General features: G+C 34.8%; 1 protein-coding gene across 5 annotated transcripts in view; it reads left to right on the top strand.

The window, feature by feature from the left end:
- si:ch211-45c16.2 (mitogen-activated protein kinase kinase kinase 13) overlaps positions 1–25,857 on the top strand; it is a 64,074-nt gene that overhangs the window by 33,844 nt on the left and 4,373 nt on the right. For 3 of the 5 annotated variants that reach the window (XM_048194732.1, XM_048194729.1, XM_048194730.1), the window contains 10 exons: positions 11,123–11,816; positions 11,928–12,114; positions 13,005–13,196; positions 13,446–13,604; positions 16,919–17,077; positions 17,303–17,411; positions 18,696–18,805; positions 18,885–19,001; positions 19,362–19,505; positions 21,213–21,936. In XM_048194732.1, coding sequence (XP_048050689.1) covers positions 11,201–11,816; positions 11,928–12,114; positions 13,005–13,196; positions 13,446–13,604; positions 16,919–17,077; positions 17,303–17,411; positions 18,696–18,805; positions 18,885–19,001; positions 19,362–19,505; positions 21,213–21,936 — 2,517 coding nt within the window. In that variant the 5' untranslated portion in view covers positions 11,123–11,200. The remainder of the gene's footprint in view (positions 1–11,122; positions 11,817–11,927; positions 12,115–13,004; positions 13,197–13,445; positions 13,605–16,918; positions 17,078–17,302; positions 17,412–18,695; positions 18,806–18,884; positions 19,002–19,361; positions 19,506–21,212; positions 21,937–25,857) is intronic. The other 2 variants (XM_048194733.1, XM_048194731.1) reach the window with 1 other exon arrangement.

The raw sequence follows: 25,857 nt of genomic DNA, 5'->3' as shown, positions 1-25,857 counted from the left end.
ACACAACATCTGCGAATCCATTATTCCTGTCCTGAGGGGTGTGTGTGTGTGTGTGTGTTTATGAATCTCTGCACACTACATATGTTTTTTGTGGGGTATCCATACTTGTTTGTTTTAGGCCTGTTGATGGATATGTTCTTTACATAAAGAGTTCACAGTGCTGCAGTGCCAGGGAACATCAGAGTGTTTGTGCTTTAAGCCTGTGTGTGTGTGTGTGTGTGTGTGGCATCCGGCTGTGGCACAAAGCAGAGCAGATTGTGCATCCTCTTGTATCAGTGGGATTATTTGCTTGTGTCAGATGTGGGGGGATCTGGGTGTGTCTCTGTCTACCATCGACAGGAACCTGATCCGCCAGCCCCACCAGCTGTCCCGTCCCCAGCGTGCTTCTCTCGTGTGTGTGTGTCTGTGAGTTTGTGACCCACTAATTTCTTTTCATCCTGCACTCATCTTTTTCGGCAGTACTGATGGAATTGAACAGTATTTTATTTTATTTTATTTTATTTTATTTTATTTTATTTTATTTTATTTTATTTTATTTTATTTTATTTTATTTTATTTTATTTTATTTTATTTTATTTTATTTTATTTTATTTTATTTTATTTATTTTATTTTATTTTATTTTATTTTATTTTATTTTTATAATTAATAAAATTATATGGTACTAACTTAAAAATTGTAACATGGAATTTATTAATAATAATAATAATAATAATAATAATGTTTTTGATTGTTATTATTACATTATATTCTTATAATTAATAAAATTATACAGTACTAACCTAATAAAAAATTGTAGCATGGAATTTAATATTATTATTATTATGTTTTTAATTGTTATTATTATTACATTATGTTCTTATAATTAATAAAATGATACAATACTAATACTATTATTTCTGTTAACATGGAATTTAATGGATTATTATATACTGTTATTATATACGGCCTATTTAATAATAATAATAATAATAATGATTATTATTATTATTATTATTATTATTATTATTATTATTGTTATGTTTTATGTAAAAATATTAAATTATGTTTTATTATACTAAACAAAAATATTGTTTTTGGTAATTATTAGTAGTTGTAATAGTAGCACGATTTTTATTTAATATTATTAAATAATATTTTTAGACTTAATTAAACTATACAACATTTTCTGCTGAAACACGTAATTTAACATTATTATTTTTTATTTATACTTAATAAAATTATACTGTACAAATCAAAAATATTATTTCTGGTAACATTTCTGGTAACATTGTTTTATTATTATTATAATTATATACTGTTATTATTATATACTATTTAATATTATTCAGTAATATTTTGTACTTAAAGCTATGCAATACTAAATAAATTATTAAACTATTAATATTATTATTATTATTATTATTATTATTATTATTATTGGTAACATTTTAAACTTTTGCTTGATGTCTATATAAAATCTAAATTAATAATTAATTTGACTATTTAATGCATGTTTCTGGTCTTCCTGTCAACATTGACTTCAAGCATTAATCTGATGTTTTGTTTGTTTATTTTTAATTTAAAGACAATCACAGTTTTCTGTCCTCTGTTGACTTATTTCCTATTGAAACAGGAAGATGAAGTGGGTCATATTTCTTTCTGCTATTGCTAATCAGTGTAATTGGGGGAGGGGCATTCTCATTTTAGAGATCATGTGACTGGACAAAAATTTGAGCATGTGATGAATCTGTATTTCTGGAACAAACCGGTTCCTGATTGAGCAGTGATGATGGACCGTGTGTAATGAGACACTCTCCGTTGAGCCCAATCTACAGATTAGTGGATTAAAGGTCTTGTTAAATCTCTCGTTCTTCCTGTATCTCTCTCTCTTTGTCTATCTTTTTTATTCTCTCTAGTCAGAAATCAGCTGTAAGTCCAGAAACATACTTTATACTGTTATATTTATGAATATCAAGCTCATTAGTAATAGGTGGGTTAGTTATCTTGGACAGGAACTGCATTGATAAGGCCCAGATATTATTTATATCAGCGCTGCCACTCAAACCATGAATAATTAATTCACAGCTCTCAGATTGATGTTGACTTGGAGACCGGACCGGACCGGACTGATCTGGACTGTAGATACAGAAGCAGAACTAAACTGTCTGTGCTTTTTGGCAGGACTGGTGTTTCTTTCCCCTCCAGACTGTAACTCTGAGTCGGAGTGGAATTACACACACACACACACACACACACACACTCACAGGTTTGAGGGTTACCTGAGCAAATGCTCTCTGGTTTCCTGCTGCACTCTCGGCAGGGTTCTGTGAGACACATGTGATGCATTATTGATGCGCTGCTGCTGCAGATCTATCACACCCACTCACCGGATCACCTTACCCTCATAAATACCCCAAATACCCCACAATATATACTGGAGTAGGGATATGCATCATATATCGCCATCATATTGCATAATATCAGCCATTTTATTTATTTGTGGTTTTAATGTTTTATTTATTTATTTATTGTATTATTAATAATAATAATAATAATCTTTTTGTTTATTATTATTTTATTTGTTTTTGTTATTTTTTTATTGTTTTAGTATTAATTCTCTTTTTGTTTTTATTTATTTGTTTTTAATTTTATTTATTTATTGCATTATTATATTTATTTGTTTTTGATTTTATTGATGTTTTTGTCATTTTTTGTTATTTATTTACTTTATTATTATTATTATTATTATTAATTATCTTTGTTTTTATTTGTTTGTTGATGTTATTTATTTATTTACTGTATTAATTATCCTTTTGTTTTCATTTTTTTAATTTTGTTATTATTTATGTTTTTAATTTTGTTATTATTTATTTCTTGCATTGTTATATTTATTTGGTTTTGTTTTTATTGATTTTATTGATGTTTTTGTCCTTTTTTGTTATTTATTTACTTTATTATTATTAATTATCTTTGTTTTTATTTGTTTTTTATGTTTTTAATTGTTTGTTGTTTATTTACTGTATTATTAATTATCCTTTTGTTTTCATTTATTTGTTTTTTTAATTTTGTTATTTATGTTTTTAATTTTGTTATTATTTATTTCTTGCATTGTTATATTTGTTTTTTGTTTTTATTGATTTTTTTTTTGTGTGTTTTTGCTGTTGTTATTTTTTTTACTTTATTATTATTAATTATCTTTTTGTTTTTATTTATTTGTTTGGTTTTGTTATTTATTTATTTATTTATTTATTTATTGTAGTATTATTATTATTATTATTATTATTATTAATTATCTTTTTGTTTTTATTTTTGTTTTTTGTTATTTATTTACTATATTATTAATTATCTTTTTTGTTTTTATTTGTTTGTTTTTTAAATTGTGTTATTTATTTAGTTTTTGTTTTTATTGATTTTATTGATTTTTTTTTTATTGTTTGTTTTTTGTTATTTATTTACTGTATTATAATCTTTTGTTTTTATTTAATTGTTTGTTTTTTGTTTATTTATTTATTGTATTTGTTTTTTATATTTTTATATTTATCTGTTGTTTGATTTATTTATTTATTTGTCTATTTATTGTATTGTTGTTGTTATTTATTTAATTATTTTTATTTTTAGTCCATTTGTTGTTGTTGTTTTTAATGGTTTTGGCCAATATTGATTATTTAATTCTTTATTAAAAATTTCAGTTACTTTTGCCATCGTCTGGCGCTAATGAATTGTGATATATTATGCAAATACAGTACTTTTTCTATAGTAGACTTCAAAATAATTATGGCATGTTTAAATTAACTTACAAACTATTTATATTTGTTTTAATTTTTCTTTTTACAAAGTATTGTGGATTTTGAATATCAGCCATTTATCTGTTGGCAGCCAAAACATTCTCATCCATGAGAGAAAAGATTAATAATTTAGATATATAGTGTTAATGTAAACATCTGAAACTGCTGTACGCTGCTGTAGGGTTGAGATGTGCTAATCATAATTAGCTGACTGTAAGAACAGCAGATGTGTTGAGGTTTGTGTGTGCTGATTTAAGGTGAAAGTGTTTCTCCTGTTTCTCATTAATCTGCTTTATCTGAGCCAGAGCTTTGGTTCTAATCAGAAGTGGAAGAGCGCTGCACGGGTCCTGATCCGGTCGCCGCTCTCTCCTCTTACCCTCAGCTCTGATGGACTCTGATCTTTGCTGTTCTGCTGGTGTTTCACGGCAGGTTTCTGAAGACACTCTGGCTCTCTGTGTGTTTCTAATGACTGGATAAACAGAGCTGTTCTTTTCCCAGGTCATGTGTCTGTGTTTTGTTTGAGTTTTGCTTTGGTAACTCAGAGTAACGGGTCAGTTTGTTGAGAATACAGCAGCTGTCAGAGGTGGATCATGTGTGTGTTACACATAAACCCTCTTGTTCGATCTCAACCTTTTGTCAGTCTGTAAGTTTTGACCAGGAGTCGCAATATAGATCGTTTTATTATAGGTTTTGTTTAGCATGGTTTCTATGTCTACAGTCACACTGCATTCAACATGACACATCTTCTGATTGGCTGTGATTGTGTCAAGCAGAGGACAAAAAGACTGTCTTTTGGCTAGAAACTTGGTTTGGGCACGAGAAGAGCAACAAACACCAGTGCAAATATTGCAGTAAACAAGAAGGGGTAATCTGCATAATATATTTATGTGTGTGTGTGTGTGTGTGTATATATATATATATATATATATATATATATATATATATATATATATATATATATATATATATATATATATATATATATATATATATATATATATATATATATATATATATATATATATATATATATATATATATATATATATATATATATATAATAGAAATGTATGTTAATGAGCAGTTGTAGCTAATGTACAGGTGTAAAAGGGCCGGTGAGTTAGTGTATTATTTGGACACATTACTATTTTTAATGTTTTGAAATGTCTTCTGCTCACTAAGGCTGCATTTATTTGATCAAAAATACAGTAAAAACTGTAATATTGTGAAATATTATTACATTTTAAAATAACTGTTTTCTATTGTAATATATTTTAAAATATAATTTATTCCTGTGATCAAAGCTGGATTTTCAGCATCATTACTCCAGTCTTCAGTGTCACAATGATCCTTCAGAAATCATTCTAATATGCTGATTTATTATCAGTGTTGTGCTGCTTAATATTATTGTATAACCTGTGATACTTTTTCAGGATTCTTTGATGAATAAAAAGTTAAAAAAGAACATCATTTATTTAAAATAGAAATCTTTTGTAGCAATATACACTACCGTTCAAAAGTTTGGGGTCAGAAATTTGTTTTCTTTCTTTTTTTTTGAGAAAGAAATTAATACTTTTATTTAGCAAGGATGTGTTAAATTGATAAAAAGTGATAGTAAAGACTTATATTGTTAGAAAAGATTTATATTTTGAATAAATGCTGTTCTTTTTTAATTTTTATTCAAAAAGTATGTATGTTTATTCAAAGAGTATCAAATCAGCATATTAGAATGATTTCTGTATATATATATATATATATATATATATATAATTTATACACACATATATATATTTATTTTATATAGTTGTATATATACAATTGTACATTTATTTATTTATTTATTTATTAATAAATAAATAAATAAATAAATAAATAAATAAATAAATAAATGTACAATTGTATATATACAACTATATAAAATAAATATATATATGTGTGTATAAATTATATATATATATATATATATATATATCAGGGTTTCCGTTGTCCGGTAATTACCGGACATTGGCCGGGAAAAAAATTAAATGTCCGACAAAATTAAATCTCTCCGGTCAAATTGTCAGATTAAAACTGCCTAATAATCCCGGCCCCGCCCCCCCTAACTGCGGACACCGCTCCTCTTATTGATACCGTAACGCCTGTTTCACACATAATCCATCTGCAGTGCGTGTGCGGTCCGTATGCAGTGCTGAAGCAGGAAGCGGCCATTGTGCTTTCACACAGCACACGTTTGCAGTGCGTAATGTTATATTCATTACGCTTATATATTGACAGTTGCTGGAGTAGTTTAGTACACGTAAACATGACACAAAGATTTGAAAACTTGCTGTCGACACCAACAGTCAACGAAACTGCTTCCCATGCCTTTTCCTTCGCATTCAAATCTTTGTACAATACATTCTGCGGGTCACACAGAATTTTATGTTTTTCCACCTCAACGATGAGACGAGTGTCATCCATGTCACCTTGTTTTTGAATAGGTTGGTTTTGGTCCGCCTGTCACGTACTTGGGTAAAGTTGGTTTTATATTCGCACATTCGGACTTCTGATAAATTCAGACTTTCCAATAAATGTGCAATAAATTAATGTTTGCGAATTTTAAGCAGCGACATGATATTGACAACCAATGATTGTCAACTTACAACATTTTTCACAGTCGATCAAAATAGGCAAGTATTGTTTTAATGGCATATTTACTTGTGAATGTCCACTGAATGTCCAATGTAGTGTGATTAACAAGGCTATTAAATACGGATGTCCGAATGTGTGAATATAAAACTAACTTTACCCAAGTCTGTCACGTCATTGCCTGCTGGGATGCGAGTTTCCCTCCAACGATGGGGAAAAACATATCTGATCGCATTATGCAAGTAAACACTGTTCATTTTTTAAAAATAATGATACAACTGAACTGTGTATCCAACAATCCATGTTCAAATTGAAATGTTTCCTTTTGGCATGAATATAGCTTGTTGCTGGCATGGCGTTAAATCATTAAAAAAAAAAAAAAAAATCTTTATGTAATGTACTAAATGTACAAAGAAGTTTAAATGTGCATAATTTCTTTGTTTTTTTTTTGTTTTTTTACAATTTCAGGTCAATCCATGTTCATTTGTGCACTTGCAGCACAGCAAAAATAGACTCGGTACGTAAACAATAGCTGCACTGCTGCAGACGCACCGCTCCTGGAACGCAATGACGGACCGCAACCGCGTGCAGTGTGAACGCTCTAATCCGTTAACATGGGTGCGTACAAAAATACGCAACGCATACGCACTGCAGACGGATTATGTGTGAAACAGGCGTTATGCGCATTGCAAGTTGTGGAGAGACACTGGGAAGTTTTGATTTTAAGTCGGCAGCTGCACAATTCAGCACTGCAAAAAAGCGTAAAAAGTAGCCAAAAATGATGCGAGACAATGTTATAGGCCTAGTCATTTGTTTGTTCAAGTTCATTTGACAAGGAGTCATTTCACACGGTGGCCAATTTAAATGTTACCAGCTAAATGAGACATACTGAGTTTATAATTAAGTTTGCTTGAGTAAAAACAATGCTATATTCGGATATTTTATGTGGGGAAGGGGGGTTGGTTTGTTAAACTATGAAATGTGAAACCATAGTAAAAAACAATTGGTTGATTGACGCCAATCGGACGTTCATGTTTTTTTTTTTTTCGTCTATTTTAAAGTTAGGCTAATAAACATGTTGCATATACGGCCTGATTATGTCATTTTTTAAGTTACATAAACTGCTTTCAGTTTTCCTCAACTTGACTAATTAAGAGGCGATATTTGACCGGCATATCATCAAAATGTCCGGAAAACGAAACCTCGGCACCATTTTTTTCTAGCGGAAACTCTGATATATATATATATATATATATATATATATATATATATATATATATATATATATATATATATATAAATGTAAAAATATTTTTAATTATAATATATATAATTTATTTTATATATTTGTATATATACAATTGTACAATTTTTTTATATATATATATATATATATATATATATATATATATATATATATATATATATATATATATATATATATATATCCAAAATTTATTCAGACACCTACATTTATTCAGAGTTAAACTGTGTCAGAAAAAATTGTCTTAATTATGTCAGATAACACTTAAGCAAAACATGGTCAGGTCAAAGTGTCTGAATAATTTTTTGTTTCCAATTTTTTTATCATTTTTACTGGTAGTCCACTGTATGAAGAATTTTTGGGTATAATATGTCACAGTTTTATTTTTATTTTGCTATCATCACACATACATAAATCACATAAATCAATAGTGTCCTGCACCCACTAGTTAAAATATATCAAAAATATCAAAAATCTGAATAATTTTATGTTTTGACTGTATTAATATAATATTATTATTATTATTATTATTATAATAATATATAAATATTTTTTGTCACATATTTTGATCACTAAATCATTCCCAGATCTCCATTTGAGTTTTCATCCTTTCACTGTTATTCTAAAATGTAGAAATAGAAATGAGCAGTTGTTGGTCTGTATGCATTTTGTGATTTACACAGTGATTAAGTCACATCATAATGCTGGTCTCTGGTTCAGACACTAATGCAACCAAAATTATTCCTGTTTTGGGAGAATCGGTCTTGCGTAACTACAGCAGCAGATTATAGGATGTTCGTCCTCAGTGACTCTGTGTGAGTGTGTGTGTGTGTGTGTGTGTGTGTGTGTGTGTGTGTGTGTGTGTGTGTGTGTGTGTGTGTGTGAGTGTGTGTGAGTGAGTGATGGTGGGCTGCGAGCGATGTGTGCCAGATGTTTCTCTCTCAGAGCTTCTAATACTCATTCTGCTTTAATCTCAAAGCAGCACTAACACAGTCGATCAACAGAGGCCGGATCACAACGACGGCTTCCCGGAATCTCTCTATCTCTAAAGAGATAATCATCATTAATGCAAATGCCTCCAATCCCTCTCCCGCTGTGTGCGCAGTGAGATTGGAAATTAAAATGATCAACTGTTTCAGTCTTTATTTAGCAGTCAGAGCTGTAGTTGCTGTTTAAAACGTGTGTTTATATTTTACAAATTCATTACACACACACGGGAATGTTTTCCAGCTCTGTTCTGAAACCTACTGAGCTGCCACTAGGTGTCTTAAGGTATCTTCTTTTTGCTAAAATCTAATGCAGCATCACATGCATGCTTCACAGAAGGTTGTCCCAGAATGCATTGTGACAAAATTCATTTAAAAAACATATATTTATTTTTTTACATCTACATTGTGTTCCAAATTATTATGCAAGTGACATATCAGTAGGATTTCAGTACAATAAGCATTCAGATTTAATTTTTTTGTTTGTTTATCCATGTCTTCTTAGATAACTGGTATCAATCTCAGACAAAATAATTTGCCAGGTCTATGGAAACCCTACTTAGAGGTTGTTCCACATTTTTAAGCAAGTCACAGTTCTCATGAAATATGGGGAGGAAGAAAGATCTTTCTGAAGATGAAAAGCATGAAATGGTGCAATGTTGTGCAAAAGGCATGAAAACAACTAATACTGTGTGAAACTGAATGAAGATTATTGAAGCATCATGAGATTTGTGAGTGATTTAGAGCACAGCAGAACTCAGTCAGATAAAGGCTTATTAAGGAAAGTTTTGTCAAACAAGTTAATTCAATTTCTCTTTGTGAGGTTTGGTTTGAAGTGGATGAAATGCATCTTTACGCACAACTGCCAGCCTGCATGGAGAGCTTCTTGAGACTCCAGAGACACCAGCAGCTTCAAATACCTGTTTGCTGCTCAACACTGGATTTTTTTATAGCTGCCCTTTTAATACAATAAATTTTTTTGACAGGAACTTTCCTTAATAAGCCTTTATCTGACCGAGTTCTGCTGTGCTCTAAATCACTCACAAATCTTCTGATAATTCGATAATCACCATTCAGTTTTCACACAATATTAGTTGTTTTCATGCCTTTTGCACAACATTGCACCATTTCATGCTTTTCATCTTCAGAAAGATCTTTCTTCCTCTCCATATTGCATGAGAACTGTGACTTGCTTAATAATGTGGAACAACCTCTAAGTAGGGTTTCCATAGACCTGGCAAATTATTTTGTCTGAGATTGATACCAGTTATCTAAAAAGACTTTCTTAGAAAAACTAAAATCTGAATTTTTATTGTACTGAAATCCTACTGATATGTCACTTGCATAATAATTTGGAACACAGTGTATGCATATGTAAGAAATTATTTTTTTTTTAGAAAGAAATTAATACTTATATCCTGCAAGGATGCATTAAATTGATAAAAAAAAATTACAGTTAAGACATTTATAATGTTACAAAATTTTGAAACGTTTGAAATGTCCTGTGCACTCATGTCTCATCGTTTTGTGGGTTTTTTCAGCATCTTATTCTGTTGCAGTTTTAAAACTTTTTTTTTTTGTATCAAAAAAAAAAAGGTCAATCTGTTTTTAAATGCAGAAATGTGATGACTAAAGGTGTGACACGATAGATATATAATATGCCACCACTATGTTTACATTACGTCTCCACTGTCATTTTGCTTTTTATAGAAATAAAATCAATTTAATTCAATTGGATAACGGTCACTTCAATCTCATCCAGCTCATCCAACACGAGCTGCAGAGTCGTACGTAGTGCAGCAGGAATCAGAGTTCACGTAGTACGTGCAATCGCGAAATAGAAAGCGAAAGTAAAACGCGAGCGTGCATTCAAACACGATTTCAATACCCCACATTTTGAAAGCAGCTCCCTGATGCATGCAAATATCTCCCAATATGAAAACTATCTTAGGCTGGGCTGTGTAGTTGTAACCATTTCTCAGCTCTCTATCATGCTTGAAGAAAAATTGGATCTCTATTTTCACTTTGAATATTAAAAGAGTACTTCGATTATGGTTGCACGACTAAGAGACTAAGAGAAACTCTGTTATTCATTTTTATTTATACTGTTTTTATTTCTATGATCAATGTGGAAAGGAGTTCAGTTAGGAGGTCAAAAGTTGTAGAAGCTCATAAATCATGTACAGTAACGTCTGAAGAGACTGAAATCATACAGGAGTCAGTTGAGTATGGCAAAACCTTTTACAGTGCTTGTATATTGTTGTCTTTCAATGCATATAATTCATACTCAGAAACTAGAACTCGAAGATGATTAGTTAAACCATTTCAAATGCACCTGCAGACAAATTTTCTAGTCATGCATTTCATCATTGAGGATTTCTTAAAAATACTGTGTAAAAATCTCATCTCATCTCGTGAGCTAACCGTCTCATCACACCCCTAGTGATGACATTCTTCTCTCTCTGTCTTCCTCCTGCAGGTGTGTCATAAACCCCAACAGAAGTCATCCGTAAAGCCTTGTCACTCATTTCCCGTCGGGTGAGGAGGGCGTCTGCCCATGCACACGCACAGCACCATGGGAAGCTCCCCGGAGGTGCTGTCCTGGACATCTTGTCCCAGCCTGCTGGTGGGGAAGCTGAAGGAAGAGCTCAAGCTCACAGTCGTCGGAGACTCGATGAAGAAAACCAGCAACAACGTTTCTCCTCAGGCGCTGCCGCCACTGCCGCCTCCTCCGCCACAGATCATCACAGACCTCGCTCCGCCCACCACGCTTCCCATGCCACTCCAGCAGCTGCAGCTCCCTTGTAGGGATGACGAGCCGGGTGGCACCAGCCCGCCGTGCACCGCCCTCAGCGAGGACTCCACGCGGGAGCAGGGACACTTCGAAAACAGTGTGCTGCAGCTGCAGGAGCACGAGGAGGCCGAGTCGCCGGGATCCTGCGGTCAGGGAGGCTGCGGAAGCGGCGGAGAGGAGAAGAACGATGAGGGCGGTTGTCCGATGGAGCATGGCGGGGACGACACGCACCACCACCCACATGATGACATCAAACTGCACTTTCATAGAGCCGGGACTGGGAGCGGTGGATTCTTGGAGGGGCTGTTTGGATGTTTGAGACCCGTGTGGAATATCATCGGGAAGACGTACTCGACTGAGTACAAACTTCAGCAGCAAGGTTAGTGACGAGTACAGTCAGGGTGGTGGGGCCAGTGAAAATTTTCTTTTGATGGTCTTTGCTGTGATTTTGATTTGTGTATTGTATTCACGGTGCTTTCTGATTGGTCAGTAGATATGTGGGAGGTGCCATTTGAGGAAATATCTGAGCTGCAGTGGCTTGGAAGCGGAGCTCAAGGCGCCGTGTTCCTCGGAAAGTTCCACTCCGAAGAGGTCGCCATCAAGAAAGTCCGCGAGCAGAAGGAGACCGATATCAAACACCTCCGCAAGCTGAAGCACCCCAACATCATCAGCTTCAAGTACGTCACAGTGTCTTTACACTGCGAGCAGGAGGACCAGATAGTTGCAATAAATGCTTAGTTTTGAATTCAGGGGCCGGATCCACAAAAAAAAATTCTTCAAAAAAAAAGTTCAAATTTACTTCTTAAAGGAGTTGTTCACTTCAGAATTAAAATGTCCTGATAATTTACTCACCCCCATGTTATCCAAGATGTTTATGTCTTCTTTAGTTGAAAAGAAATGAAGGTTTTTGAGGGGGAAAAAATCCAGGATTTTTCTCCATATAGTGGACTTCACTGGGGTTCAATGGGATGAAGTTCCAACTGTCAGTTTCAGTGCAGCTTCAAAGAGCTCTACATGATCCCAGACGAGGAATAAGAGTCTTATCTAGAGAAACCATTGCTCATTTTCTAAAAAAAATAAAAAAAATTATACTTTTTAACCACAAATGCTCGTCTTGTACTGCTCTGCGATGCGCCACGCATTACGTAATCAGGTTGGAAAGGTCACGCGTGACGTAGGCGGAAGTACTGAGCAAGTGTCTACAAAGCCTACGTCACACGTGACCTTTCGTTTCTCTAGATAAGACTCTTATTCCTCGTCTGGGATCATGTAGAGCTCTTTGAAGCTGCACTGAAACTGACATTTGGACCTTCAAGCCATTGAACCCCAGTGAAGTCCACTATATGGAGAAAAATCCTGGAATGTTTTCCTCAAAAACCTTCATTTCTTTTAGACTGAAATTAAAGAAAGACATGAACATCTTTGATGACATGGGGGTGAGTAAATTATCAGGAAATTTTTAATTCTGAAGTGAACTAATACTTTAAAGTGGGCCTTCTTGGAAATAATCTAAAGAAAGTTTGACAGTGCAGTGAACGCAACTGAAGCCTGTGGTGTTGTCTCTTAGGGGTGTGTGCACGCAGGCCCCATGTTACTGCATCATCATGGAGTATTGTGCACAAGGGCAGCTGTACGAGGTTCTCAGGGCTGGTCGTAAGATCACACCACGGCTGCTGGTTGACTGGGCTTCAGGGATCGCCAGCGGCATGAACTACCTGCACCTCCACAAGATCATCCACAGAGACCTCAAGTCACCAAAGTGAGTCTCAGTTCAGACTCTTTCATCATAATGAATTGGTCACAAATCAGTCTCAGACTTGTTACTGGTTTGATTCTTCTAAAGTACTAAAAGAGTTGTTAATAAAACTATTAAGAAATCTGAATGGTTGAAATTATAACCAAAACAGTTGAATTTTTATTGATTCCCATCCATAGATTTAATATGTATAAGTGCAACATTTTCCACATTGCCATTCGATCATCTCTGAGTGTGTGTTTTCAATTGCAGTGTGCTAGTCACTCAAAATGACGGCGTGAAGATTTCAGACTTTGGAACATCTAAAGAGCTCAGTGACAAGAGTATGAAGATGTCCTTTGCGGGTACGGTAGCCTGGATGGCCCCTGAAGTGATCCGGAATGAGCCGGTGTCGGAGAAAGTAGACATCTGGTGAGTGTGAACTAATGCAGTGACGTTCAGTCATGTTTGAGTGTGATTTATGTCACTTCATGGGACCAATGTATGTAACTGATCAAAAGTGACAGTAAAGACATTTATAATGTTACAAAAAAAATATTTTACAAATAAATGCTGTTCTTTTCAACTTTCTATTCATCAAAGAGTCCTGGAAACTAAAACATGTCACGAGTTTCCAAAAATATAAGGCTGTTTGCAACAGAATCAGAAATGTTTCTTGAGCAGCAAATCAGCATATTAGAATGATTTCTGAAGGATCATGTGACACTGAAGACTAGAGTAATGATGCTGGAAATTCAGCTTTGATCACAGGAATAAATTGCATTTTACAATATATTCACATAGAACACTTATTTGAAATTGTGATCGTCACGGGTGGTTGCAGGCAGGTAGACGAAGAAGACTAATATAATTCCAATATGAAGAATATACACTGAATACACAGACAGCCTGGGCAACACACACTAACTGTAACGTATATCGGGCAAGGAGTGCAGGAGAATGAACAACTTAAGTCTTGAAAAACGAAGACAATTTGACATTCGTCGTATGAGATCTTCTGACACTGCCAGAATTTCGTCCGAGGTAAGATTTGATCGCAACGGTCATTAATCGGCTGTCCGTGAACATAGATTTTAGCCTAAGATTATAGGAATCTTTTAGGATTCTCAAAATTTGTCTCAGACGCCTTTAAGTTGTGAATACAAATGAGGATAATTAATAGAACACAGCTGACAAATATGAACTAATAATGACTGAAACCCAGGACACGTGATTAAAGAAAACAAACTGAAAGTCCATGAAGACAAAAACTAACAGAACATAACGGTGACATCACACCCCCCTCCGGCAAGGCGCGACCTCACGCCATAACGGAACAACAGAGGGAGGGCCGGAGGGGGCTTTGGAGGTGGACGAGGTGATGGTGAGAGGCAGGCGTGGAGGGATGATGGCAGGATGTGGAGAAGGGATGGAGATGGTAGGGCGATGAGACCCTGGCAGCGATAATGGTGGCTGGCTGATGGCACAGACCCAGAGCTTCCCAGTGCCGACAGCCCATGGCGGAGACGAGGGACGGAGAAGCCAAGATGTTGCTGGCTTGGCTGATGACATCTGACTTGGCTGACAGAGCTGGTGGATTCGCAGGCGCAGACCGAGGGTCGAGGGAGCTGAGCGACATCGCTGGTGCAGGAGACTCAGGCGATGTCGCAGCAAAGACCGTCGTAGGTGGAGCCGGTGGAGCCAGAGTACCCGAGGGCTGGGGCGACGACGGTGTGAGCAAGGACAGAGGTAATACCAACAGAGAAGAGGAAGCTGTTGCAGCCAAAGGGGTGGAGGGACGGAGCGCAGCAGCCATAAGTCCATGGCGGAAGTGGTGTGACGACTGTCCAAGGCGATGCCGGTGGGACGAGGGAACCCGGCGGAGCCACTAGACTCATACCCCTTTTCCACTAAGTCAGTTTGAGTGCTGGTTTGGAGCCAGAGCCTAGTTTCAAATCAGTTCTTTGTCTTTCGACACCCAAAGCTCTAAACCAGGAAAAGTGGTTCATAAGTAGCACCAAAACCTTGCTGGTTTAGAAGTAAGTACCGCTTGCATCAGGGGCGGGGTTACCATGACCAACAAGAAACTTGTGACCACCATTTTTGAAATAGCGGCTCGATAACCTCCGTCTATACAAATTACGGCAAGCCGTGTTTAGCATCAATAGTAACAAAACCTCTGGCATTGTTGATGGAAGGCTTGTTCGAGATGCGTCGGAGCTGCGCGGACCGATCGGCATGTGACATCGGAGTGCCGCGGGAGCCTTTGTAGAGCATACGACTCCTTTTGGATCACTCTCGCGGTGCTTTGATGTCATGTGCCGATCTGTCTGCGAGAAGACGACGCATCTCGAACAAGCTTGGTGTGTTTGTGTTTGGCGCTGCTGTGAAAGATCAGACGTATACAGTGACGTAAGATCTGGCTCTGTGCTGGTTCTATAGCCCGTGGAAAGTCAAACCGGTTCTTGGAAGGCTCGTCAGTTCAACCAGCTCCAAACTGGCAATAGCACTAGCTCTGAACTAGCACCTGGTTCGTGCATGGAGGAAAAGGGGTTGAGAGTCTCTGGTGGAGCCGAAGCTGGGAGGAGCCGACAGGTCGACGGACCGAGATGGAACGAAGGGATCCGAGGCCGGAGGTGGAGCTGAAGGATCCTCCTGGATAGGCGCTGATGGTGGTTGCTCAGCGTCATTGCAGGGAATCCCCAGAGACGGCGCAGGGCTGCAAGCATCCGGCAGCGACGGGACTGGTGGCGATGAAAAAAGACTTGAGAGGATAAAGGTAATCATGACACATTTCACACAGGATAGAGCAAGAAATAATTCCCAGTTCTCACATTTCTCTTTGTATCATACAGATGAATTAGATATCGGGTGGTATAGGGTGGGAGTTGACAAGTCCCCTTCAGCCAGTCCTTCGTTTCAGTTCCCTCGGCCGCAGGTGTCTCGGGCTCACACCCTTGGTCAGATCCTCGCTGGGGCACTGCTTCCGGGGCAATGGCAAGCTCTGTTCCCCATTCCTCGGGCACTGGCTCACTCGTCGTGGAAGGTGGTGCCGCTCGGTCTGCGGGGGGCCCGGCTCACGTGACTTCTCCACGCTTGCTGGTGGTGAAACGGCTGGACACTGTCCAGTCACCTGATGATGGTCTCTCTCCAGTTCAGTCCTGTGGTGTCTGGGAGGTCGATAGGTTAGTGGAAAGTTGTCCTGATCCAGAACAAGGTCTTCTGAGTCTCGTCATCGAACGGGCTGCTGATGGCAAGACGACAAAAATGAACAGAAAGGTTAAAAAAAATTGGTGCTCTCCTGATCCATGACGACAAACTTGGCCCGGTCGTGCATTTTGGGTGGTCCGATCTTCTGTCACAGTTGGTTGCAGGCAGGTAGACGAAGAAGACGAATATAATTCCAATATGAAGGTTTAATGAAGAATATACACAGAATAAACACAGTAGTGAATACTAATGAGGATAATTAATAGAACACAGCTGACACATATGAACTAATAATGATGGAAACCCAGGACACATGATGAATGAAAACAAACTGAAAGTCCATGAAGACAGAAACTAGCAGAACATAACGGTGACCGTAATAATATTTCACAATTTTTTACTGTGTTTTTGATCAACTAAATGCCTTGGTGAGCAGGAGAGACTTCTTTCAAAGACATTAAAAATTCTCACCAACCACAAGCTTTAGAAGGGTGTGTATGTAGTGCCTGTAGAAGCTGATTTGTGTGTGTTTGCAGGTCGTTTGGTGTGGTGTTATGGGAGCTGCTGACCGGTGAGATCCCCTATAAGGACGTGGACTCCTCTGCCATTATCTGGGGCGTCGGGAGTAACAGCCTCCATCTGCCTGTGCCGTCCACCTGTCCCGACGGCTTCAAGATCCTTATGAAACAGACCTGGTGAGACTCCATGTCATCAAGTAGTTGAACATGTGAAATCTGAAGTTTTTATGTTTGATGTAATTTTAAAAGCTTGAAGTTTGATTCAGTCTCTCTTGTTAGGGTGTTCTGGGTGTTGCAAAGATAGATTTCTGACCACAGAATGCTGAGATTTGGCCAATCAGAATGTTCTGTGAAATGAGGTTTTATTGGTTGGGTGAGATGGTGTTGTTCTTATTCCTGCAGGCAAGGTAAACCCAGAAACCGTCCGTCCTTCAGGCAGATCCTTCTACATCTAGATATCGCCTCTGCCGATGTGCTTGGGACGCCACAGGAGACCTACTTCAAATCTCAGGTGAGGAAATCTTGATGTCCGCTTACAGTAGTCCATCCAGAAAGAGTCATTGTGTCATTCAGAGGTCTTCAGTAATGGAGAAGGGCAAAAGAAACATGAAGCACTTTTCCAATTATTTCTTATCAATTAAAATTATAAATTGGTTGCAACAACAAACATGCAGCATGAAAATGGTTGTGTGATTCATGAACAAATGACTCTTGAGTCAGTTCACTGTAATGAATCAAAAAGAGTCAAAAGGACTTATGAATCAGTCTCAGACTCATGAGTTTCTGGTTTTTCTTCTGCCAAAAGTACTAAAAGAGAGACCATATATAATATTTAATATTTAATATTTTTATTCATCTATTATTTTTATATATTCTGTTTTCATTTCATTTTAGTTTAATTTATGTGCTTTTGTCATTAAATTAAATAATAAATAACGTAAATAAAAAAATCATTTAAATAATAATAATATAATAATAATAATAATAATAATAATAAAATAATTTTAAAAATGAAAAGAAATAATTACAAATTAATTATATAAAGTTATTAAAATATATGAATTTATTAAATAATAAATATATCAATATATTTAAAAAAATTAATGATATAAATGAAACATTAATGAAATGTGAATAATTATTTATTAATTAAAATAAAAAAATCATTAATATAAATAGAAATATATTTATAAAAAAATAGAAATAATATTCTTAAAATGAAAAGCTCATAATTAATAAAAATTAAAGTAATAAATTAAATAAATTAATAATTCTAAATTATTTAATTAATAATTGTTTTTAAAAAATAAATAAAAAAATGTAAAATAAAAAGTTAAAATAAAACACTTAAAGTGACACTTAAAAAACACTTAAAGTAAAAAAAGATTAAATATTTTATTTGTTTACCTGCATATCATGTGAAAATTACCCAACATTAGAGAACTGTGAATATGCAAATGTTTAATTTTTTTTTTTTTATAAAAATAATTGTAAAATAAAAGCAATCAATATAAAATTGTCTTTTTAATCATCTTTTATTTTTATATTTTATGTTTTCATTTCATTTTAGTTTAATTTATGTGCTTTTGACATTTTTATTAGTTTTCTTTTTAATATAAATTTGTGTTTTTAGTTCTTAAAACTTATTTCATTTAGTTGCCAAGTCAGCATTTCTAATTTAAGTTTTTCATTTTACGTTTTTTTTTTTTTATCTAATATTTATATTTTATTTTAGCTTAATTTCAGTGACTGAATTTTTTAATGTAGTTAACAATAACAACACTGTCTGTGACAGGCGAATTGGAGAGAAGAGGTGAAGAAGCATTTCGAGAAGATCAAGAGCGAAGGAACCTGCATCCATCGACTCGACGAGGAGCTCATTCGACGCAGAAGAGACGAGCTGCGGTGAGAGAGACGAGAGAGAACAGACCTCATGCCATCACTGTGTGTCTCTCTCCATTCTCACTGTCTCTGTGTCTTTCAGACATGCTCTGGACATCCGAGAGCATTACGAGAGGAAACTGGAGCGTGCCAATAATCTGTACATGGAGCTCAGCGCTATCATGCTACAGCTGGAGGTGCGGGAGAAAGAGCTGCTCAAGTAAGTTCTCAAACGTTCTTCGTTACTCCTCATATTCTGCAGTATATGGTAGTTCTGAACATGCTTTTCCAATGCCGTTTGTGCTGTGTGCATCTCTCTTTCTGCTTATTGGCATGAAATTATTAATGAAAGGCTGTAATGAGTCTGAACTTTGACACCGTCTGTGCCTGAACGCAGACGTCTCTCTGAAACTCTAATTAAATCTAATCTGCTTAAACCTCGACCCGGCTCGTGCAGTTCATGCCAGAATTTCCATGACCCACATTTTCACTGAACGAGCACACGGTGATCTTACTTCTGCTTTTACTACCACAAATCTGGTTTGGTTGAGATCTGAATGTTTCCCATGTGTTCCTGCAGGAGGGAGCAGGCTGTGGAGAAGAAGTACCCCGGCACGTACAAACGACACCTGGTGCGGCCCATTGTGCGGCCCAATGCTGTTGAGAAGCTCATCAAGAAAAAGAGTGGCATGAACCATAAGCCTGGGACACAGCAGCCGAAGAGGTGAGCGATCCGTGAAGACTTGTGTGCCGTTTGTTGTGTTTATATCAAATGCTTGGGGTTCACAAATTGGTGTTCACGACCCCTGGGGGTTCAAGAGGGAACTGCAGGAGTTGATGAAAAGAGAATAATTCATTAAAAATAAAGTAAATAAATTAATGATTAAATTAAATAATAAATCATACAAAAAAAAAAAAAATAATTAAAAATGATTAAAATGAATTAAATAAAGTTATTAAAATACATTAATAATTTATTAAAAATAATAAATATCAATAATAAAAATATATTTAAAAATAAATAAAATCATTAAAATAATAAATATAAATAATAAAAAATATTTATAAAAAATGAAAAGTTCATTATTAATAAAATAAAGTAAATAAATTAATAATTATAAATTATTTAGTTAATAATTGTTTTAAAAATACATAATAAAAAAAAATTAAATAGTCAAAATAAAACACTTACTAAAAAAAAAATTATAATATTTTATTTATCTGCATGTCATGTGAACATTAACCAACATTAGAGAACCGTGGATATGCATGTTTTTAATGTTTAATTAAAAATCTTAAAAAATAAATAATAATAAATATAAATGAAACATTAATGTAAAGTGAATAATTAATACAAAATTAAATTAACTAAAATAAAAAAAATCATTAAAATACTAAAATAATAAATAATATAAATAAATCTTAAAATGAAAAGCGTATAATTAATAAAAATTAAAGTAATAAATTAAATAAATAATTAATTGTTTAATCATTTGTTTTTGTGCGTATCATGTGAACATTAACTAACATTAGGGATTCCCAAACTGGGGTTCACGATCCCTAGGGGTTCATGAGGGAACTGCAAGGGGTTCGTGAGTTGATGAAAAGTGAATAATTCATTTTAATTTAATAAAGTAAATTAATAATTATTTAAAGGTGAGGTGGAGTTTCCATTAAATTAAATTAAATTAAATTAAATTAATAATTATTTAAAAAAGAATAATAATAAAATAATTAAAATTATATATAATGAAATATATCTAAAAAAAATACATAATATATAAATGAAACATTAATGTAGTGAATAATTAACAAAAATGTAATTAACTAAAATAAAAAAGCATTAAAATAATAATATAAATAATAAAAAAATATTTATAAAAATAATCATCTTAAAATGAAAAGCTCATCATAAATAAATTAATAATTATAAATTATTTAATTAATAATTTATTTAAAAATACAAACTAAAAAATGAAAATAAAGTCGAAATAAATACTTACTAAAAAAAGATTAAATATTTTATGTTTATCTGCATGTCATGTGAACATTAACCAACATTAGAGAACCATGAGCATGCTTGTGTTTAATGTGTTTAATTAAAATTAATAATAATAAAAATTATTTAAAAAATAAAAGCAATCAATATAAAACACTTCAAAGTGGTTTGACTGTAAAAAATCCCTGGTTTAAGCGATATCATGTGAGCCAGACGCCGTTTTACTGAAATAAGTGTGAAAAAAAAAAAAAAAATCTGCTCTCAAAGATCTCGTTTGATTAATGTCTCTTTTTATTTGTAATACTTTTCTGTGAATATGCAAACATGGTTGGGTAATTTGTAGTTAAAGTCAGCGATACTGTGCCAAATGAAATGGTATCCGTCATGAATTCTTCATAAGCACATTAACCTCGTGCATGTGATCTCCTGCAGACCTGATCTGCTGCGCTCCGATGGCATTCCCAGCGTCGAGCCTCTTCCTGCTCCGTCACCACTGTCAGGAAGCCCAAAAGTGTCCACCCCGCCTGGAAAAACCCGGTACCGCAGTAAACCTCGCCACCGGAGGGCGAACAGCAAGGGCAGCCACAATGATTTCCTGGGTGCGCTGAAGCCCAATTCGGGTCCCTCAGAAGAACAGCAACCCTTACAGGAGCAAAGTTACCATCCCCACCATCATCACCCTCCACCCGAGGGTCCCCTCATCCCGCTGAAGAACCGTGAGAACGCCGTGGCCACGTGTGCCAACAACCTGCGCTACTTCGGCCCAGCTGCTGCCCTCCGCAGCCCGCAGACAGACCACCTTCAACGGAGGCTGTCCGGCTCCAGTCCTGATCTCATTTCCACCGCGGTGGACGCAGATTCCCGCCACCGCAGGTCCTCCATACCTCCAGCCGTCGGCTCCGGTCCCGGGCCACTTTGCCCCTGCTGCCAGGCGCATCCGTTCCCCGGCTGCATGCACTGCCAGGAGATGCCGTCCGCTCCCAGCCACCCCCAACTCCCACATTACTCGCTGCTGAGCACGTGTGAGGGAACGCCGCCCGCCGCCAAGAGGACGCTGGAGCCAACGGCAGAGGGTGAAGCTCAAGAAAAGGGAGAGCAGCTGGAGCAGAGATCCCCGAGAGGAAGTTTACTGCACACGCTCAGACCTCTCAGAAATGTAAGTCAGAGCCAAAAGTGGCATTTATTATGGAAGCTTGTCTCTGCCACTAAATGAAAAATAAAAAAGGTAATTGCAACTTTATCTCACAATTTCTGACTTTATTGCGTGATATAAAGTCAGAATTGCGAGTTATAAAGTCAGAATTGTTATAAAGTCAGAATTGTGAGATATAAAGTCAGAATTGTTATAAAGTCAGAATTGCGAGTTATAAAGTCAGAATTGTTATAAAGTCAGAATTGCGAGATATAAAGTCAGAATTGTTATAAAGTCAGAATTGCGAGTTATAAAGTCAGAATTGTTATAAAGTCAGAATTGCGAGATATAAAGTCAGAATTGTTATAAAGTCAGAATTGCGAGTTATAAAGTCAGAATTGTTATAAAGTCAGAATTACGAGATATAAAGTCAGAATTGTTATAAAGTCAGAATTGCATGATATAAAGTCAGAATTGTTATAAAGTCAGAATTGCGAGTTATAAAGTCAGAATTACGAGAAATAAAGTCAGAATTGCGTGATATAAAGTCAGAATTGCGAGATATAAAGTCAGAATTGTTATAAAGTCAGAATTGCAAGATATAAAGTCAGAATTGTGAGTTATAAAGTCAGAATTGCGAGATATAAAGTCAGAATTGCGAGTTATAAAGTCAGAATTGCGAGATATAAAGTCAGAATTGCGAGATATAAAGTCAGAATTGCGAGTTATAAAGTCAGAATTGCGAGATATAAAGTCAGAATTGTTATAAAGTCAGAATTGCGAGTTATAAAGTCAGAATTACGAGAAATAAAGTCAGAATTGCGTGATATAAAGTCAGAATTGCGAGTTATAAAGTCAGAATTACGAGAAATAAAGTCAGAATTGCGTGATATAAAGTCAGAATTGCGAGATATAAAGTCAGAATTGTTATAAAGTCAGAATTGCATGATATAAAGTCAGAATTGTTATAAAGTCAGAATTGCGAGTTATAAAGTCAGAATTACGAGAAATAAAGTCAGAATTGCGTGATATAAAGTCAGAATTGCGAGATATAAAGTCAGAATTGTTATAAAGTCAGAATTGCAAGATATAAAGTCAGAATTGCAAGATATAAAGTCAGAATTGTGAGATATAAAGTCAGAATTGCGAGATATAAAGTCAGAATTGCGAGTTATAAAGTCAGAATTGCGAGTTATAAAGTCAGAATTGCGAGATATAAAGTCAGAATTGCGAGTTATAAAGTCAGAATTGTTATAAAGTCAGAATTGCGAGTTATAAAGTCAGAATTGCGAGATATAAAGTCAGAATTGCGAGTTATAAAGTCAGAATTGCGAGTTATAAAGTCAGAATTGCGAGATATAAAGTCAGAATTGCGAGTTATAAAGTCAGAATTGCGTGATATAAAGTCAGAATTGCGAGTTATAAAGTCAGAATTGTTATAAAGTCAGAATTGCGAGATATAAAGTCAGAATTGCATTATATAAAGTCAGAATTGCGAGTTATAAAGTCAGAATTGCGAGTTATAAAGTCAGAATTACGAGTTATAAAGTCAGAATTGCGAGTTATAAGGTCAGAATTGCGAGATATAAAGTCAGAATTGTTATAAAGTCAGAATTGCGAGTTATAAAGTCAGAATTACGAGAAATAAAGTCAGAATTGCGTGATATAAAGTCAGAATTGCGAGTTATAAAGTCAGAATTGTGAGTTATAAAGTCAGAATTGCGAGATATAAAGTCAGAATTGCGAGTTATAAAGTCAGAATTGCGAGATATAAAGTCAGAATTGCGAGTTATAAAGTCAGAATTGCGAGATATAAAGTCAGAATTGTTATAAAGTCAGAATTGCGAGTTATAAAGTCAGAATTACGAGAAATAAAGTCAGAATTGCGTGATATAAAGTCAGAATTGCGAGTTATAAAGTCAGAATTGCGAGATATAAAGTCAGAATTGCGAGTTATAAAGTCAGAATTGCGAGATATAAAGTCAGAATTGCGAGTTATAAAGTCAGAATTGCGAGATATAAAGTCAGAATTGTTATAAAGTCAGAATTGCGAGTTATAAAGTCAGAATTACGAGAAATAAAGTCAGAATTGCGTGATATAAAGTCAGAATTGCGAGTTATAAAGTCAGAATTACGAGAAATAAAGTCAGAATTGCGTGATATAAAGTCAGAATTGCGAGTTATAAAGTCAGAATTGTGAGTTATAAAGTCAGAATTGCGAGATATAAAGTCAGAATTGCGAGTTATAAAGTCAGAATTGCGAGATATAAAGTCAGAATTGCGAGTTATAAAGTCAGAATTGCGAGATATAAAGTCAGAATTGCGAGTTATAAAGTTAGAATTGCGAGATATAAAGTCAGAATTGTTATAAAGTCAGAATTGCGAGTTATAAAGTCAGAATTACGAGAAATAAAGTCAGAATTGCGTGATATAAAGTCAGAATTGCGAGTTATAAAGTCAGAATTACGAGAAATAAAGTCAGAATTGCGTGATATAAAGTCAGAATTGCGAGTTATAAAGTCAGAATTGTGAGTTATAAAGTCAGAATTGCGAGATATAAAGTCAGAATTGCGAGTTATAAAGTCAGAATTGCGAGATATAAAGTCAGAATTGCGAGTTATAAAGTCAGAATTGCGAGATATAAAGTCAGAATTGTTATAAAGTCAGAATTGCGAGTTATAAAGTCAGAATTACGAGAAATAAAGTCAGAATTGCGTGATATAAAGTCAGAATTGCGAGTTATAAAGTCAGAATTACGAGAAATAAAGTCAGAATTGCGTGATATAAAGTCAGAATTGCGAGATATAAAGTCAGAATTGTTATAAAGTCAGAATTGCATGATATAAAGTCAGAATTGTTATAAAGTCAGAATTGCGAGTTATAAAGTCAGAATTACGAGAAATAAAGTCAGAATTGCGTGATATAAAGTCAGAATTGCGAGATATAAAGTCAGAATTGTTATAAAGTCAGAATTGCAAGATATAAAGTCAGAATTGCGAGTTATAAAGTCAGAATTGCGAGATATAAAGTCAGAATTGCGAGTTATAAAGTCAGAATTGCGAGTTATAAAGTCAGAATTGCGAGATATAAAGTCAGAATTGCGAGTTATAAAGTCAGAATTGTTATAAAGTCAGAATTGCGAGTTATAAAGTCAGAATTGTTATAAAGTCAGAATTGCATGATATAAAGTCAGAATTGCGAGATATAAAGTCAGAATTGTTATAAAGTCAGAATTGCGAGATATAAAGTCAGAATTACAAGAAAAAGTCAGAATTGCGTGATATAAAGTCAGAATTGCGAGTTATAAAGTCAGAATTGTTATAAAGTCAGAATTGCGAGATATAAAGTCAGAATTGCATTATATAAAGTCAGAATTGCGAGTTATAAAGTCAGAATTGTTATAAAGTCAGAATTGCGAGTTATAAAGTCAGAATTGCGTGATATAAAGTCAGAATTGCGGGTTATAAAGTCAGAATTGCGAGATATAAAGTCAGAATTGCGAGGTATAAAGTCAGAATTACGAGTTATAAAGTCAGAATTGCGAGTTATAAAGTCAGAATTGCGTGATATAGTCAGAATTGCGAGTTATAAAGTCAGAATTGCGAGATATAAAGTCAGAATTGCGAGTTATAAAGTCAGAATTGCGAGATATAAAGTCAGAATTGCGAGTTATAAAGTCAGAATTGCGAGTTATAAAGTCAGAATTGCGAGATATAAAGTCAGAATTGCGAGTTATAAAGTCAGAATTGCGAGTTATAAAGTCAGAATTGCGAGATATAAAGTCAGAATTGCGAGTTATAAAGTCAGAATTGCGAGTTATAAAGTCAGAATTGCGAGATATAAAGTCAGAATTGCGAGATATAAAGTCAGAATTGCGAGTTATAAAGTCAGAATTGCGAGTTATAAAGTCAGAATTGCGAGATATAAAGTCAGAATTGCGAGTTA

This window comes from Megalobrama amblycephala, linkage group LG6 (genome assembly GCF_018812025.1).
Source record: "Megalobrama amblycephala isolate DHTTF-2021 linkage group LG6, ASM1881202v1, whole genome shotgun sequence".
In the NCBI taxonomy this organism is placed as follows: domain Eukaryota; kingdom Metazoa; phylum Chordata; class Actinopteri; order Cypriniformes; family Xenocyprididae; genus Megalobrama; species Megalobrama amblycephala.
The sequence above is the reverse complement of the archived record's forward strand: the minus strand, read 5'-3'. Positions and strand labels throughout refer to the sequence as shown.